This window comes from Pelodiscus sinensis, chromosome 2 (genome assembly GCF_049634645.1).
Source record: "Pelodiscus sinensis isolate JC-2024 chromosome 2, ASM4963464v1, whole genome shotgun sequence".
Taxonomy (NCBI): Eukaryota; Metazoa; Chordata; order Testudines; family Trionychidae; genus Pelodiscus; species Pelodiscus sinensis.
Window position 1 is genome coordinate 220,496,683 of NC_134712.1, and position 14,200 is coordinate 220,510,882.

At 41.1% G+C, this 14,200-nt stretch overlaps 1 protein-coding gene across 1 annotated transcript in view; it reads left to right on the forward strand.

Moving 5' to 3' along the window:
* Positions 1-14,200, forward strand: part of MALRD1 (MAM and LDL receptor class A domain containing 1) — a 439,697-nt gene that overhangs the window by 119,514 nt on the left and 305,983 nt on the right. Inside the window, exon 19 of the mRNA XM_075922485.1 lies at positions 12,459-12,546. Within this exon, the coding sequence (XP_075778600.1) occupies positions 12,459-12,546 (88 nt within the window). The remainder of the gene's footprint in view (positions 1-12,458; positions 12,547-14,200) is intronic.

Below are 14,200 nucleotides of genomic sequence, written 5' to 3' on the forward strand. Positions count from 1 at the left end.
CCTGCCTTTTGGCAAGTACCTGTTACATATATACCCTTCATTTAATCTGGATCTGTGCAGCCCTTAGAGCTGGAGAAATCAGAATGTATTTATCGTCACTCAAATAATAAGTGAGATGTGAAATGAGCTTCATGGTAGATAAGTTCCCTGGAGATTGTTTTATAATAGCATATTCAGTTTCCAGCGTTTCATATGGCAAATTAATTTAAAAGTGGATTTTAGAAAAGTTTCACATACACTCAGCTATATAGTACAAAACAAGATGAGACAGTGACCCTGTTTCCACTTTTAAATATACAGTTCTACTTAAAACAACCTCATGCTTTGAACAGCTGTTGTTTTAGAAAGCCTATAGAGAATGAGTTAAAACTACGCTGGGAAACTTGTCTGAACTCATGTGGTTTACCTCACGGCAAAATTGAATTAACATGTCTAGTAGATACTTCCCCAAACACCTATGCATTCTATGTTGTTTTAAGTGATTCGTTTGAATTGTGTTTTATGCAAAAGTAACCTTTCTAATAGTCACTGAGGGTATGCCTATACTACAGCACTAATTTGAACTAACTTAGTTCAAATTAGTTAATTCGAACTAAGCTAATTTGAATTAGTGCATCTAGACTTAAAAACTAGTTCGAATTAGCTATTTTGAAATAAGTGCTGTGTAGACACTTATTTCGAAATAGGGGGCCTCCAGCCTTCCCAGGCACTGTGGCCAGAGTTTACCCCTTTAAGGGCTCTGGAGAGAGTGGGAGGAAGAGAAGTGTTCTTGGTTGAGGCTGGAGTGGCCACCAGGGCACCCTCGAAGGCTGGAGGCCCCCTATTTCAAAATAAGTGTCTACACAGCACTTATTTCAAAATAGCTGTTTTGAATTTGGCATTATTTCTCGTAGAATGAGGTTTACCAGATTCGAAATAAGCACTCCGCTAGTTATTTCGAAATAGGTAACCTGATGTTCTGGTTACCTTTTATATAAATAGCTTATTTTGAAATACTGCATCTATACACAAAATGCATTTCAAAATAGTGTTTTGCTATTTCGAAATAGTGCATCCACACTGAGTGGACTCTGAATCTCATTTAAGGCTGGCCAGGACCAGTTCTGGTATGTCACCAGGTCAGGGCTTACCGTGTGTGGCTGCTGCCTGAGGCTATCTGAGGTCTGTGCTTAAAGGGACCCTCTCCCCCTGGACAACCAGTTCTCAGGTTTCCCTCCTTGCTTGTTTACCTCGATGAGGGACAGCAAAGCATTTTGTTTCTGCGTGCTCTGGTTTCCCTCACTTGGGATACCACAGCACTCTGCAACATGGAGCCAGAGCTGCCCCTGGGCACTCTGGTGCTTCTCTTGGATGTGTTGCTGTGAGCCTGGCTGCACTTTTTGCAGGCTGCCATCCAGGAGGTCCATGGGGTGACTGTCAGTATCCAGGAGACCCTCTGGGGGAGCTTCCACCCTGAGGAGCATTAAGAGCCTCTCTGGTGTGACCCACTGGGGGCTTGTGCCTCATTCCTCCCTCACATCCTTCCACTTACCCCTCCCTAACTTCCCTCCCTGATGTCAAATAAAATACACGTATTTTCATGAACACAAACTCTCTTTATTTAACAAAACTGGGGGGGGGGGGAGGTATATAAAATCATGAGTGGTGTTGAGAGGGCAAATAAAGAAAAGTTATTTATTAGTTCCCATAATAGAAGAACTAGAGGACACCAAATGAAGTTAATGGGTAGCAGGTTTAAAACTAATAAAAGAAAGTTCTTCAAAGAGCATGTTGTTAACCTGTGGAACTCCTTGCCAGAGGAGGCTGTGAAGGCTAGGACTATAACAGAGTTTAAAGAGAAGCTAGATAATTTCATGGAGATTAGGTCCATAAAAGGCTATTAGCCAGGGGATAGAAATGTTTGTCAGAGGCTGGAGAGGGATGGCAGGAGACAAATCGCTTGATCATTGTTTTCGGTCCACCCTCTCTGGGGCACTTGGTGCTGGCCACTTTTGGAAGACAGGCTACTGGGCTAGATGGACCTTTGGTCTGACCCAGTACGGCCCTTATGTTCTTATGAAGCTCAGGGTGGAGGTCTCGCTGGACCAACTTGATTTTCATGCAAACCTGCTCCTGGGTTCGCGTGTGGCCTTTGGTGGCCAGACTGGCAGCAATCCTGCCATAGACGGCCGTGTTCCTCCATCTAGTGCAGAGATCGTGGACGTTGGGGGCATCCCTGAATAAGGTCCCTGATCTCCACCCTGGACCTGGAAGGTGCCCATCTTCTCTGGGCTCTGGCAGGCTCCTGGGAGCTGGCAGACTGCTCCTGGGGAGCAGTGGAGGGCTGGCTGCCAGTGGCTTGCTGGCTCATGTTTTGGAGTCACTGGGTCAGGGGCAGTGACTGCTGGCTCTGGGCTGGCAGGCTTGGAGCTGGCACAGGCACTGTGGCCAGAGTCAACCCCTTTAAGGGTTCTGGGGAGGGGGGAGGGAGAGGAATGTTCTTGGTTGAGGCTGGAGTGGCCACCAGGAAGGTTGGAGGCCCCCTATTTCAAAATAAGTGTCTACCCATCACTTATTTCAAAATAGCTGTTTTGAATTTGGCATTATTTCTCGTAGAATGAGGTGTCAAATGCCTCATTAAAAGGTAGGTATACCATGTCCACCACTTCTCCCTTATCCACAAGGATTGATATCCTATCAAAGAAAGCTGTCAGATTGATTTATAGAAAAAACTGTTAAGTTATAATGTAAATGTTGTGCATGTGACTAATAGGATTAAAATTTAACAGAAGTGAATTTGGAGTATTGGCAAGTTACTTGTATGGTATTTACTAAAAATGGCTATCCTAGTTTGTCCTGTCACACTGCTTTGTATATATACTCCTAGCACAAAGGAATGCTGACTGGGATGTAATATGGACTCCATTTTAAGTTAAAGGGAAAACAAAAGAATGGGGATTTAGGATTTCATTTTGTGTGTGTCTGTGTGTGTTATGGGAAAAAGTAAGGCTACTCACTGAAAGGACAGGAGACTTTTCTTGCATTAATTCTCTTGTTTTTACTACAGGTTTTCATTTTAGGCACATATTATGCTGGATTAATTAATAGTCTCTTCAAAAGAATGCTGTTTTTTTAATTTCATGCACATTTTAATCAATTTCACAAGAACAGCATGTAGCACATTAGTCATTGAGAAATCACAAATGTGGGTCCTCTTGCATCTCAACATTTGTTTTGTCTACAGGGCCATTGTTCCATAAATAAATTGCTATCTATTTTTGTACCTGTTCTTTTTATTATCACTCTGTGATGTTGTCAACCATATGCATCATAGGAATCGAAGCAGCACTAATTATTTAATGTTTGCACAGAGCTTTAAACATGTCAAGCACTGTATAAGTGATAAACATTGTCTCAATTTAATGTTGTTTACAGTGACATGATGTCTTAGTGGCTATTAGCTTTGCAATTTTCATGTAGACTGTAGGTAGGATTATGCATTGTCCTGCCCTCACTGATGCAGGAGTCAAGGGTGAGCAAAGTCATAGATAATGAGTGCAGCTTTCAAAAGACCGTTATTCACCTTCTTATTCAAGTGAACAGGATATGGAAGGAGAGTTGGCTTGGTCCTCAGTATCCTGGTTGTTGCAGCTGAGTTAGTGTACTAAATCTGTATTAGTATCAGAGGGGTAGCTGTGTTCGTCTGAATCTGCAAAAGCAGCGAGGAGTCCTGTGGCACTTTATAGACTCACAAAAGTGTTGGAGCATAAGCTTTTGTGGGCAAAGACCCACTTCGTCAGATGCATGTAGTGGAAATTTCCAGAGGCAGGTATAAATATGCAGGCCAGAATCAGGCTAGAGATAATGAGGTGAATCCAATCAGGGAGGATGAAGTCCACTTCTAGTAGCTGATCTGGAAGTGTATATAGCAGAGGGGCATTGTTGGCACATTATGGAGTATATTACGTTGGTAGATGTGCAGGAGAATGAACCAGTGATGGTGTGGCTGATCTGGTTAGGTCCTGTGATGGTGTTGCTGGTGTATATATGTGAGCAGAGTTGGCACCGAGGTTTGTTGCATGGATTGATTCCTGAATTAGAGTTACTATGGTGCGATGTATAGTTGCTGGTGAGAATATGCTTCAGGTTGGTGGGTTGTCCCTGAAACTCTCCAATAGGAAACAAATAAACAACAGTGGTTGCAATAGTAGTAGAGAGGTAGCCAAGTTAGTTTTTCCTTTTGTTTTAGCAAGATCAGACTATGTAGCACTTTAAAGACTAACAAGATGGTTTAATAGGTGATGAGCTTTCGTGGGTCAGACCTTCTTCCTCAGATCATATTCTGAAAGAGAATTGGCATGACCATATATACCAGAGGAATACAAGGAAAAAGGTGAACACATTATTAATGGCTCGATGTCAGGATGGCAGTCACCTTCTAGCGGAGTGCCCCAAGGTTCGGTTCTGGAACCGGTTTTGTTCAGCATCTTTATTAATGACCTCAATGAGGGGATGGATTGCACCCTCAGCAAGTTTGTGGATGACACTGAGCTAGGGGAAGAGGTAGATACGCTGGAGGGCAGGGATAGAGTCCAGAGTGACTTAGACAAATTGGAGGCTTGAGACAAAGAAATCTGATGAGGTTCAACAAGAGCAAATGTAGAGTCCTACACTTGGGACAGAAGAATCCCAAGCATTGTTACAGGCTGGGGACTGTATTGCTAAATATCAGTTCTGCAGAAAAGGACCTGGGGATTACAGTGGATGAGAAGCTGGGTATGAGTCAACAGTGTGTCCTTGTAGCCAAGAAGGCTAATGGCATATTAGGTTGAATTAAGAGGACCATTACCAGTCGATCCAGAGATGTGATTATTCCTCTTTATTCGGCTCTGTTGAGGCTGTATCTGGAATATTGTGTCCAGTTCTGGGCCTCCAATTACAGGAAGGATGTGGATGCATTGGAGAGAGTCCAGCGGAGGGTGACCAAAATGGTTAGGAGGCTGGAGCATATGACCTACGAGGAGAGGCTGAGGGAGTTGGGTCTATTTATTCTGCAGAAGAGAAAAGTAAGGGGGGATTTGATAGCAGCCTTCAACTTCCTTAAGGGAGGTTCCAAAGAGGATGGAAAAAGGCTGTTCACAGTAGTGATAGATGGCAGAACAAGGAACAATGGTCTCAAGTTGTGGTGGGAGAGGTCTAGACTGGATATTAGGAAAAAATATTTCACTAAGAGGGTGGTGAATTACTGGAATGGGTTAGCTAGGGAAGTATTGGAGTCTCCATCCCTAGAAGTGTTTAAGTCTCGGCTTGACAAAGCCCTGGCCGGGTTGATTTCAATGGGATTGGTCCTGCCTTGGGCTGGGGGCTGGACTTGATGTCCTTCAGAGGTCTCTTCTAGCTCTATGGTTCTATGATTCTATGATTAAACTGACAAATCAGATTTAGAACAGAAGGTGGGGCGAGGGAGAGGGAGGGAAGGAATAGCTGTTTATAAGTCAAGGTATAGCTAATCAGGGGTGATAAGTGGGGAAGCTGTCTTTATAATGTGTAAGGTAATTAGCATCATTGTTAAGGCCCATTTGTAAAGTGTCAAATTTAAGCATGAATGAAAGTTCTGAAGTTTCTCTCTGTAACACCAGATTACAGAGAGAAATTTCAGAACTTTCATTCATGCTTAAATTTGACACTTTATGAATGGGCCTTAACAATGATGCTAATTACCTTACACATTATAAAGACAGCTTCCCCACATATCACCCCAATTAGCCATTCATTGACTTATAAACAGCTATTCCCTTCCTTCCTCTCCCTCGCCCCATCTTCTGTTCTAAATCTGATTTGTCAGTTTAATAATGTGTTCACTTTTTTCCTTGTATTCCTTTGGTATATATGGTCATGCCAATTCTCTTTCAGAATATGATCTGAGGAAGTGGGTCTGACCCATGAAAGCTCATCACCTATTAAACCATCTTGTTAGTCTTTAAAGTGATACATAGTTTTTCCCAGTGGTTGCAATATTAAGTGTCTAAAGATTCTGGGTTTTACTTTTGCTGCAAGCTGTTTAGCAGTCATGCAATTGGTACCCCGTGTACTGAAAACAGTTTAAAGATGTGGAAAAACTTATCTTCAATGCTGTATTTTCATGAAAAAGGCCCTGAACTTTTGGAAAATTTATAAAATTGGAAAGAACTTGAACTATGAGCGAAGAAAACAATTGATTAAGAAAACCTGCATGTAATCAAGAGAGAAGAAGAAAACTGGAGTGAAATATTGGAGCATCAGGTTGCTTTAGTGAGTGTTTTTAGGGGCCAAAACCTAGTATTCCATTGAACAAATGAAAAATTATATAGTTCAGGTAATAGAAATGTGTTAACATTTATTGAATACTTAGCTTTGATTGATCCAATCATGAAGGAAGCTCCTGCATAAAATAAGTGACCATAAAACTCATCATGATTACTTTGGAAAAACTCTGTGGAATAAACTGATTCAATTCCTAGAAAATGCCATTAAAGAGAAAATCTTAGAAGCTGCCCATTCTGCAAAATACATTTCAATGACTCTGGAGTGTACACCAGGTACAAGTCATATCAAACAGATAACAATGATTATTTGCTTTGTAGATGCATCAAAACCTCCACTTGAGGATAAGGGATCACAAAGGAATATTTTGGGGGCATTTGTACCATTGAAGAAGCTTTTATGGTGCTTTTATGACTGAATATATTCCATGGGAGCTCGAAGGGATGTCCTTATCTATTGAAAACCTACATGGCCAAAGCTATGACAGAGTACAGGCAGTCCCCGAGTTACGCGGATCTGACTTACGTCGGATCCGCACTTACGAATGGGGCTTTCTCGCCCCAGAGCTCGCAGGCAGCGGGACCGCCCAGAGCGCAGTGGTCCCGCCACCTCGACAGAGCAAAGCCTCAGAGGCGCAGCACCCCGCCACCACTGCCGCTTTGCTCCCGGTGCCTCTGGTGCTCCTAGTGCGCCCCCCCCCAGCAGACCAGGCTTTTGTTGTGGACCCTGGGGTAGAGCAGCTGGGGTGCTGCCGGGTTGGTCCTTCAGGGACCTACCTAGCAGCCCAGCTGTTCTGTCCCAGGCTCGAGATTCAGCCGCTGTTGAAACTGATCAGTGGCTGATTCCAGGAAGCTGGGGGCAGAGCAATTCTGCCTCCAGCTTCCTGTAGTCAGCCCCTGGTCAGTTTCAGCAGCAGCGGCTGAATCTGAAGCCAGTTCCGACTTGCATACAAATTCAACTTAAGAACAAACCTATAGTCCCTATCTTGTACGTAACCCGGAGACTGCCTGTAATATGAAGAGTAAAGACAATGGTGTACAAAGGAGAATAATATAAACAAATCCTTATGCATATTTTGTTTCTTGCAGTGCACATTCCCTGAATTTGGTTGTCAGTGATGCTGCCAGATGCTGTTTGGCAGCAAATAGTTTCTTTGACCTAGTGCAACGCATATAGAAGAAGGTCATTTGCCCATGTGCATTCTCTAACTCTGAAACCATTGAATTAATCAAGATGGAAGAGTTGAATTTATGCTTTGAAGCCTCTTTGGTATGTGCTTGGAAATGTCTCTGATGAAGTAATTTAAATTTCTGATGATACTGCCCTAATCAGGATCATCTGGCAATATGGCATGTGCAGCCAGAGAAGCTCTTGCAAATGGCTTTGGAAGTTCAAATTTGTCATTTCACTCATTTTGTGATATGATATCTTGTTTGACATTAAGCTTACCATTAAGAAACTTCAAGCAACGGACTTCAACATACATTCTGCTATACAACAGCTGCAATAGATCAAGAAGTTTCTGGAGGAATGCAGGAGTGATGAATTGTTAGAAAAGACTTGATTCTTTTAAGCTTGCTTAGGAATTTGGAAATACCAACAGACTTTGAACCAGAACCAGCATGTATCCAGAGAAAGAAGCAACAGTTCACATATGAGGCAAAGATGAGTAAGTTCAGGTTCCAAAACAAAAATTCAAAGTAAAACATTTTTACTTTTCGATCCTAGTTACTACAATCCAGTCAGTTAAAGAACAATTTGAGCAGATACAGCAGCTTGATTCAATATTTGGTTTCCTCAATGATGTGCATAGTTTGCAAAATAAGACTTCCAAACAGACATTAGAACATTGCTAGAAGGTAGAACTGGCATTACAATATAGAAATTCAAAAGATATTGATGCAGTAGATTTGTCCAGTCAACTGAAGGCTATTTCACAACAACTTCCAAGACATGTTACACTTCAAGAGGTATTGAAGTTTATTTCTGAACACAAACTCACCAACAGCTTTCCCAATATCTTTATGGCTCTTCACATTCCCTTCATTCTTCCAGTTTCTGTTGCTAGAGTGGAGCATAGCTTTTCAAAGTTAAAATTGATAGACATATCTTTTTCTTTTTTGCTGGAAGAGAGACTTGTTGGATTGGCCACCATCTCGAAAGAATATGAAATAGCATTAAAAACTTTGTCTCAAACGACTTACTGCCTGTGACGGGGCCCCGGAACCCCACACTAAAGCCCCTGTGGCAAGTGCCCTATTCGGGCGGCAGGGAAGTGCACGCTGGCATTGTGCTGGGTGTACCCGCGCCGCAGACCAGCTGGCAGCCTCAGGTGTGGCGGCTGTGGCACAGACTCTGCGGAAGGGACGGAGCTAGCCGGTGACGTCAGGATGACGTCCCCCTCCGGCGCTGGATGTGGCAGGAGCTTTAAACGCCGCCTCGGGCTGTGTGGAGGGGGGAGGATGCGGCGGGAAGACAAACACCAGAGATTGGAGCCTTTGACCCTGGAGGACGGGTGAGGGCACGCACCAGCGGCCGTGGAAGGCAGGACATCGCGGACACCCGTGGAGCAACGGGGTCCAGAAGGTCATCCGGAGCGACGAGCGGCTGGCCCGCGGAGGGCCGGGTAAGCCAGCAGCAGGGGAGGGAAGACCGAATGGAGAGGAAGTAGCCCAGGGCGGGGTCATATAAGAACCCCGCAGATTGGCAGGTTTTGGAAGGATGCCCCTATCAGCCGGACCCGGACCAAAATCGGTCCGTGTCCTTTAGGGCCCTGGGCTGGGGTCCGGAAGTGAGGGTGGGCCTGGGCCCCCCCTCTCCTCTCTACCCTTCACCCACTCCCGGAGTAGCTAAGAAAGAAATGCCTGAGAGCGCAACCAAGGGGCATTTTAGACATGTGCCGCTGGGGACCGGCGAGAAAAGTACGTCATAGGGGGCGACGATAAGTGTGCGGATCAAGGGGGCACCAGACTATTCCGTCCATGCTCGGACTCCCCAAACTATCCCCGGAAGGGGTAAAGCCCAGGCTGTGTGGGCACTGTCGGAGGACAGTGACGCAAATAGAATAGTGCCGCTGCCGTCAGAGCCAATTCCCCAAAATCGACAACAGGCGATGCTGTAGGGGGAGTCGGAATTCCTACACTGCCCTATTTCTGAGAGCAAAATCATGAAAAAAAAGTTCTAAATGTTCACACAAATCGATGGCCCTGTGCAAAAGGGTTACAATTCAAAAACAGACTTCATTTAGTATCAAGGAATAGAGATTTTCATAGCTTCCCAAAAATCAGTTCCTTTTGAAGGAAGACAGTTGCACCTTGAAATGCAACTTTTTACAGGCTGACCAAAATTATTGTGTACAACTCACAACAGTTGAAATTTGAGTGTGTCAGCTATTGGTTTGCCCTGTGTAGTATAATTGTGCTAGGATTAATGAAAAGTAGAAAAAAATCAATAAAAAGGTTTACTTTTATTTTTGCATTGTTCATTTTGAATGCCAAGTAAATAAAGGTAAAACTTAAATCTGGGCTTCTCATTTTTTTCTCTAATTTGAATGTGTGTGTAGGGGAGGAAGAGAGATGTGTCAAAGTCATAGTTCACCTAGAGCACCAAAACCCCTGGGGCCAGTCCTGGGTAGTAAAGTCCACTTTTCTGCTTTATGGCTTCTGGTAACTTCTCCAATACTTCCCTAAGCTTGCATTTTTTTTCAAAGTCAGGACGTAAATATTTTCAAAGTCTGTTGTTTTAGATAAAAATCATATCTGTGCCAAATGATATTTTACATCAGAGTGGTGTTCTGTTTTTTCATAAAGGCAATTTATTGTCTGTTATCATTTTTTTCTCCCAGTTCTCCTTAGATGTATGGCCTATTGTTTATAGTATTTACAACCAGCAATTAAAAATTCTATCAAGTAATTTATACAAAGCACAATCTGCGATAACCAATAAATTCTTTAAAACACAGTCTAAAAGGGAAATAGTATAGAATAAAAAAAAATGTAGTAGTCATAAAAGCTGTATTCAGAGTCTTCATAAATGTACTTGAATTTAGTAAACCTAGTTTCGTGACTGAGAAGGTTTCACCTGCCTTTGACACATGAGACTTTTAACCATGTAACAGAAAGAAGTATTTTGAAATTATTTTGACTATCTGATTAAATAACATTAAGTAGCCCAAACTATAAAATAATGTTATAGTCTCCATGCATTGTGGGCATAGCAGAACTGTATGTATCCTATAGAATTCTGTAAAGACACAGACAAGTTATGACCTAATATTATAAGAATAAATTATAATTTAATTATCATTATTTTGCATCAACATTAAGGTTTCTCTCTCATAGATGTTCTCTTATTAAAAACAAACACCCACCATTCTTTTTTCTTTGCTGTTTTTAAATAGGTAGCAGATTTAAACCAAACAAAAGGAAGCTTTTCTTCAGGCAATGCACAGTAAACCTGTGAAACTCCTTGCCAGAGTTCTTGTGGTGACCATGACTTTTACAGGGTTCAAAAAATCTAGATACATTTTAGGTTCATCTCTGGCTGTTAGCCAGGATGGGTAGAAATGGTGTCCCTAGCCTCTGGGCTGGAAATGGATGACAGGAGAGGGATCATTTGATGATTACCTGTTCTGTTCACTCCCTTTGGGTCATCTGGCATTGGCCACTGTTGGCAGACAGAATACTAGGCTAGATGGACCTTTGGTCTGACTCAGTATGGCTGTTCTTATTTTCTTGTCCTCCCTACTTGAGAGTCAGTGCTGATTTTGGAAACTGAATATGTTTTAGAAGAGTTAATTAACCATAGGACCAAAAAAACAAGAGCCAAGTATATATTTTTTGAGATGGCATTTGATTCCAGGATGCTTTTTCAATACTACTGACATTTAATCAAGACTCTTAGTTCCGCACAATTACCATGTATCTTTGCTGACTTTATTTGGAATTATTGTTCATTAATTTTTATAAATAAATGTTCTGTTTTGCAATTTTACACACTATTGCAAATCATTATGCTTTAGTAATAGTGTGGCACCTTTTTTATAACTTACACTTGATTTCTTTGTATGCATTTGGTGTTGAGCTCTAATGTCATGTGCTGAGTATTGTACCTGAGTTTTTAACCAGAATTTCATGGGATTTGTGGAAACACATTGCTATGTGCACATTATTTCACAATGTTTTTTTCTTGGTATACTCAGGTTATTAGGTTTCCCTGTATAGGGTGAGGAAACCAGAACAGTAAGTGTGGTAAAGGATATGTTACATAGTAATTGATCCAGTAACTCATGGGAAGCATCTTCTGTATGATTTGAACCATCAGGTCAGCAGAGGGACTGTAGCTTGAAAGACATGGTGGAATTTTTAGGGATCCCAGAGGAGGTATTGAGTCATTAAAATGAGGCTGATCTAGAAATCTTGTTTTGGGGGGAGGTAAAGAACACTGATTTTTTTTAATGAAAAAAAAGTTCTCATTTTTCAACCAGCTCAAACCCTGATAAATATCCAGCAGGGAAACAGGAAAGCCATATAATATTTTAAAAGATATTATTTTAAAGGAGCACTATAAGAAACAGTTCGTGGGGTTTTTAAAAAGTTTAGATTAAGAAAATTGAAACTGATTGTGTCCTTGTAATTGTATTAGTTGTGATGTCACAAGCAGTGTTTGACAGTTCTCAATCAGCCACAAAGGAAAAAAACTAACCTCTCTCACCTGTGTATTCTGAATACTAACCTATCCTATTTCATATTTTGGCAATAATGAGAAGTAAATGTATAAAGTATCTGCTATTTTGATGAAATTTAAGTAAAATATGTGTCCATTTTTTAAATTTGCTATAGTATATCTCTGCATCTATTTTCAGTGTAGAGGGATTCTTATAAAAATAATTAACTGTGATTAATGTTTTTACAGTAACAAGAGCTAATCATAATGTGCCACTCATTACAACATCTTGCCATCATTTTGTCACAATATATAACCAACTATAATCATAGTTCACTATGATTAATGTGAACATTAGAGAGCATTGATAATGATTAGTCTCTTTCAAATTTAAGATCATTCTAAAATTGTGAAACATAGTAAATGGGTCTTTTATCAGTTGATATTAAATATCTAATGAGAAGTGAAAGTCAACTGTATTCTGACAAACGGTTTCATAATTGTTTCCCTAGATCTTGGTGGAAGGTACTGTGGGAGATGATTTCTGTGGCGACATTGGAATTGATGACTTGTCCTTTACAGACTGTACCCTTTACAATGGTGAGAACAAAGTTAGAAACTAACTATAAATGTCTTTGCACCAAGAGCCTTGGAACTAGTAATTGATTAATTTTGGTTAGTATCGTCAGTGGAAGAACTTCTTATGTAGAAATGAAAACCTGCTCAAACCTTGCCTCTCCTGTTTAACAATCAAATCCCAACTAGTTTTCCCATCTGCCCAATGTTGCTTTCCAGAATCTTGCACCATGCCTTGGCAGTAGTTAGCTAGTGATGTCCTGGAATGTCTTCAGGCAAGTTCAAACATGTGCTTACTGAGTACAGAAAGGGAATATTAAGGTAATGGACAGCTGGAAAACAAATTAGTAAAAAGCACAAAACATGACTGATGATTACTTGTTCTGTTCATTTCCTCTTAAGCATCTGGCATTGGCCACTGTTGGAAAACAGGATGGAACTTTGGTTTGACCCAGTGTAGCTATTTTTATGTTCTTATGTTAGATGTGCCTAAATCCTGATTCCTGAACTTATAGAAAAAGTAAGTGACTCTTGAGATATGCACTTAAGTTTAAGAGCTAAGATTAGGTCAGGTGTGCAAAAGGGAAGAAACTGTGCTCAGATGCCTGGGGACATTGCCTAGAAAATAAGCTCTGTAAGGCAGAAGATCCAGTATCTAAGGGTGGTGGGAAAGAAGCCAGCAGCTCTAGCAGGCAGTCACAGAAATTTATTTTTCGTAACCAACAACAAGGTAACTTCATTTCTTGTAGGAGCAACACACTTCTAAAGCAGTGTAAATACATTAACATTTCACTAGGCAAAAAGCATTCCATCCTTTGATTGACAGAGAGGAATATCTCTGCACATACATGTGGGTATAATCAGTTTAATTAAGACATTATGCTGACAGTGCCAAAATAAAGAAATCAAACAGTCACAGTATACTACACAAACAATTTGAATGATACTACTGTCTCCTTGTAGTCTTCACTACCTAGGTTTCTGCAATGTCTACAGAAACATCATACCGTGTGTCCCAAGACAACCACAGAATTCCATGCCTGCCATGTTCCATTAAAAAAAATAAGCTTCCAAGAGGGCTGCAGGTTGTCAGCTGCTGAAGGAAATGAAATGTAATATATGGTCTGATAGCTGACTTGCAGTAGTAACTGAAAGCAGCAGAACAGTAGGCATTTTTACACAAAGTCATTTTCCTAGAATTGTTGCCTTAGCAGACCCTTATGCAGATGAACTCAGTTTTAGCATGCAGTAACTTCTCCTAAGCCAAATTATTAGGTCTAGCAGGGCTATAGTGCATACGATATGTTTTTTCATGGATCATTTCCCCTTTATTAAACTAATCTAAGTAGTGTACAATACACCTTTATTTTGTATAGTGTTGTTCACACAAAGAGTAACTGAAGACAGTATATAAAGTTAAATGAAATAAAGTTTATGTAAAAATATCAGAAGTGGAGGAAAATAAAGAGACATAGACAAGAGAGCAAAGGTCTTCAGAAGATGTATAAAATAGATAAGGAGGTAGAATGCTTTAAGAATTTTGTTCCAAATCATATAGCTTCAGAGGCTGGGCTCCAACACAAACAGTGGTAAGTTTGTATAGAGAATTGCAGGAGGCTAAAGCTCATCAAAAAGGAGTAAGAAGGCAATCATAAATGAGCTGAAAAAGGAATAAACA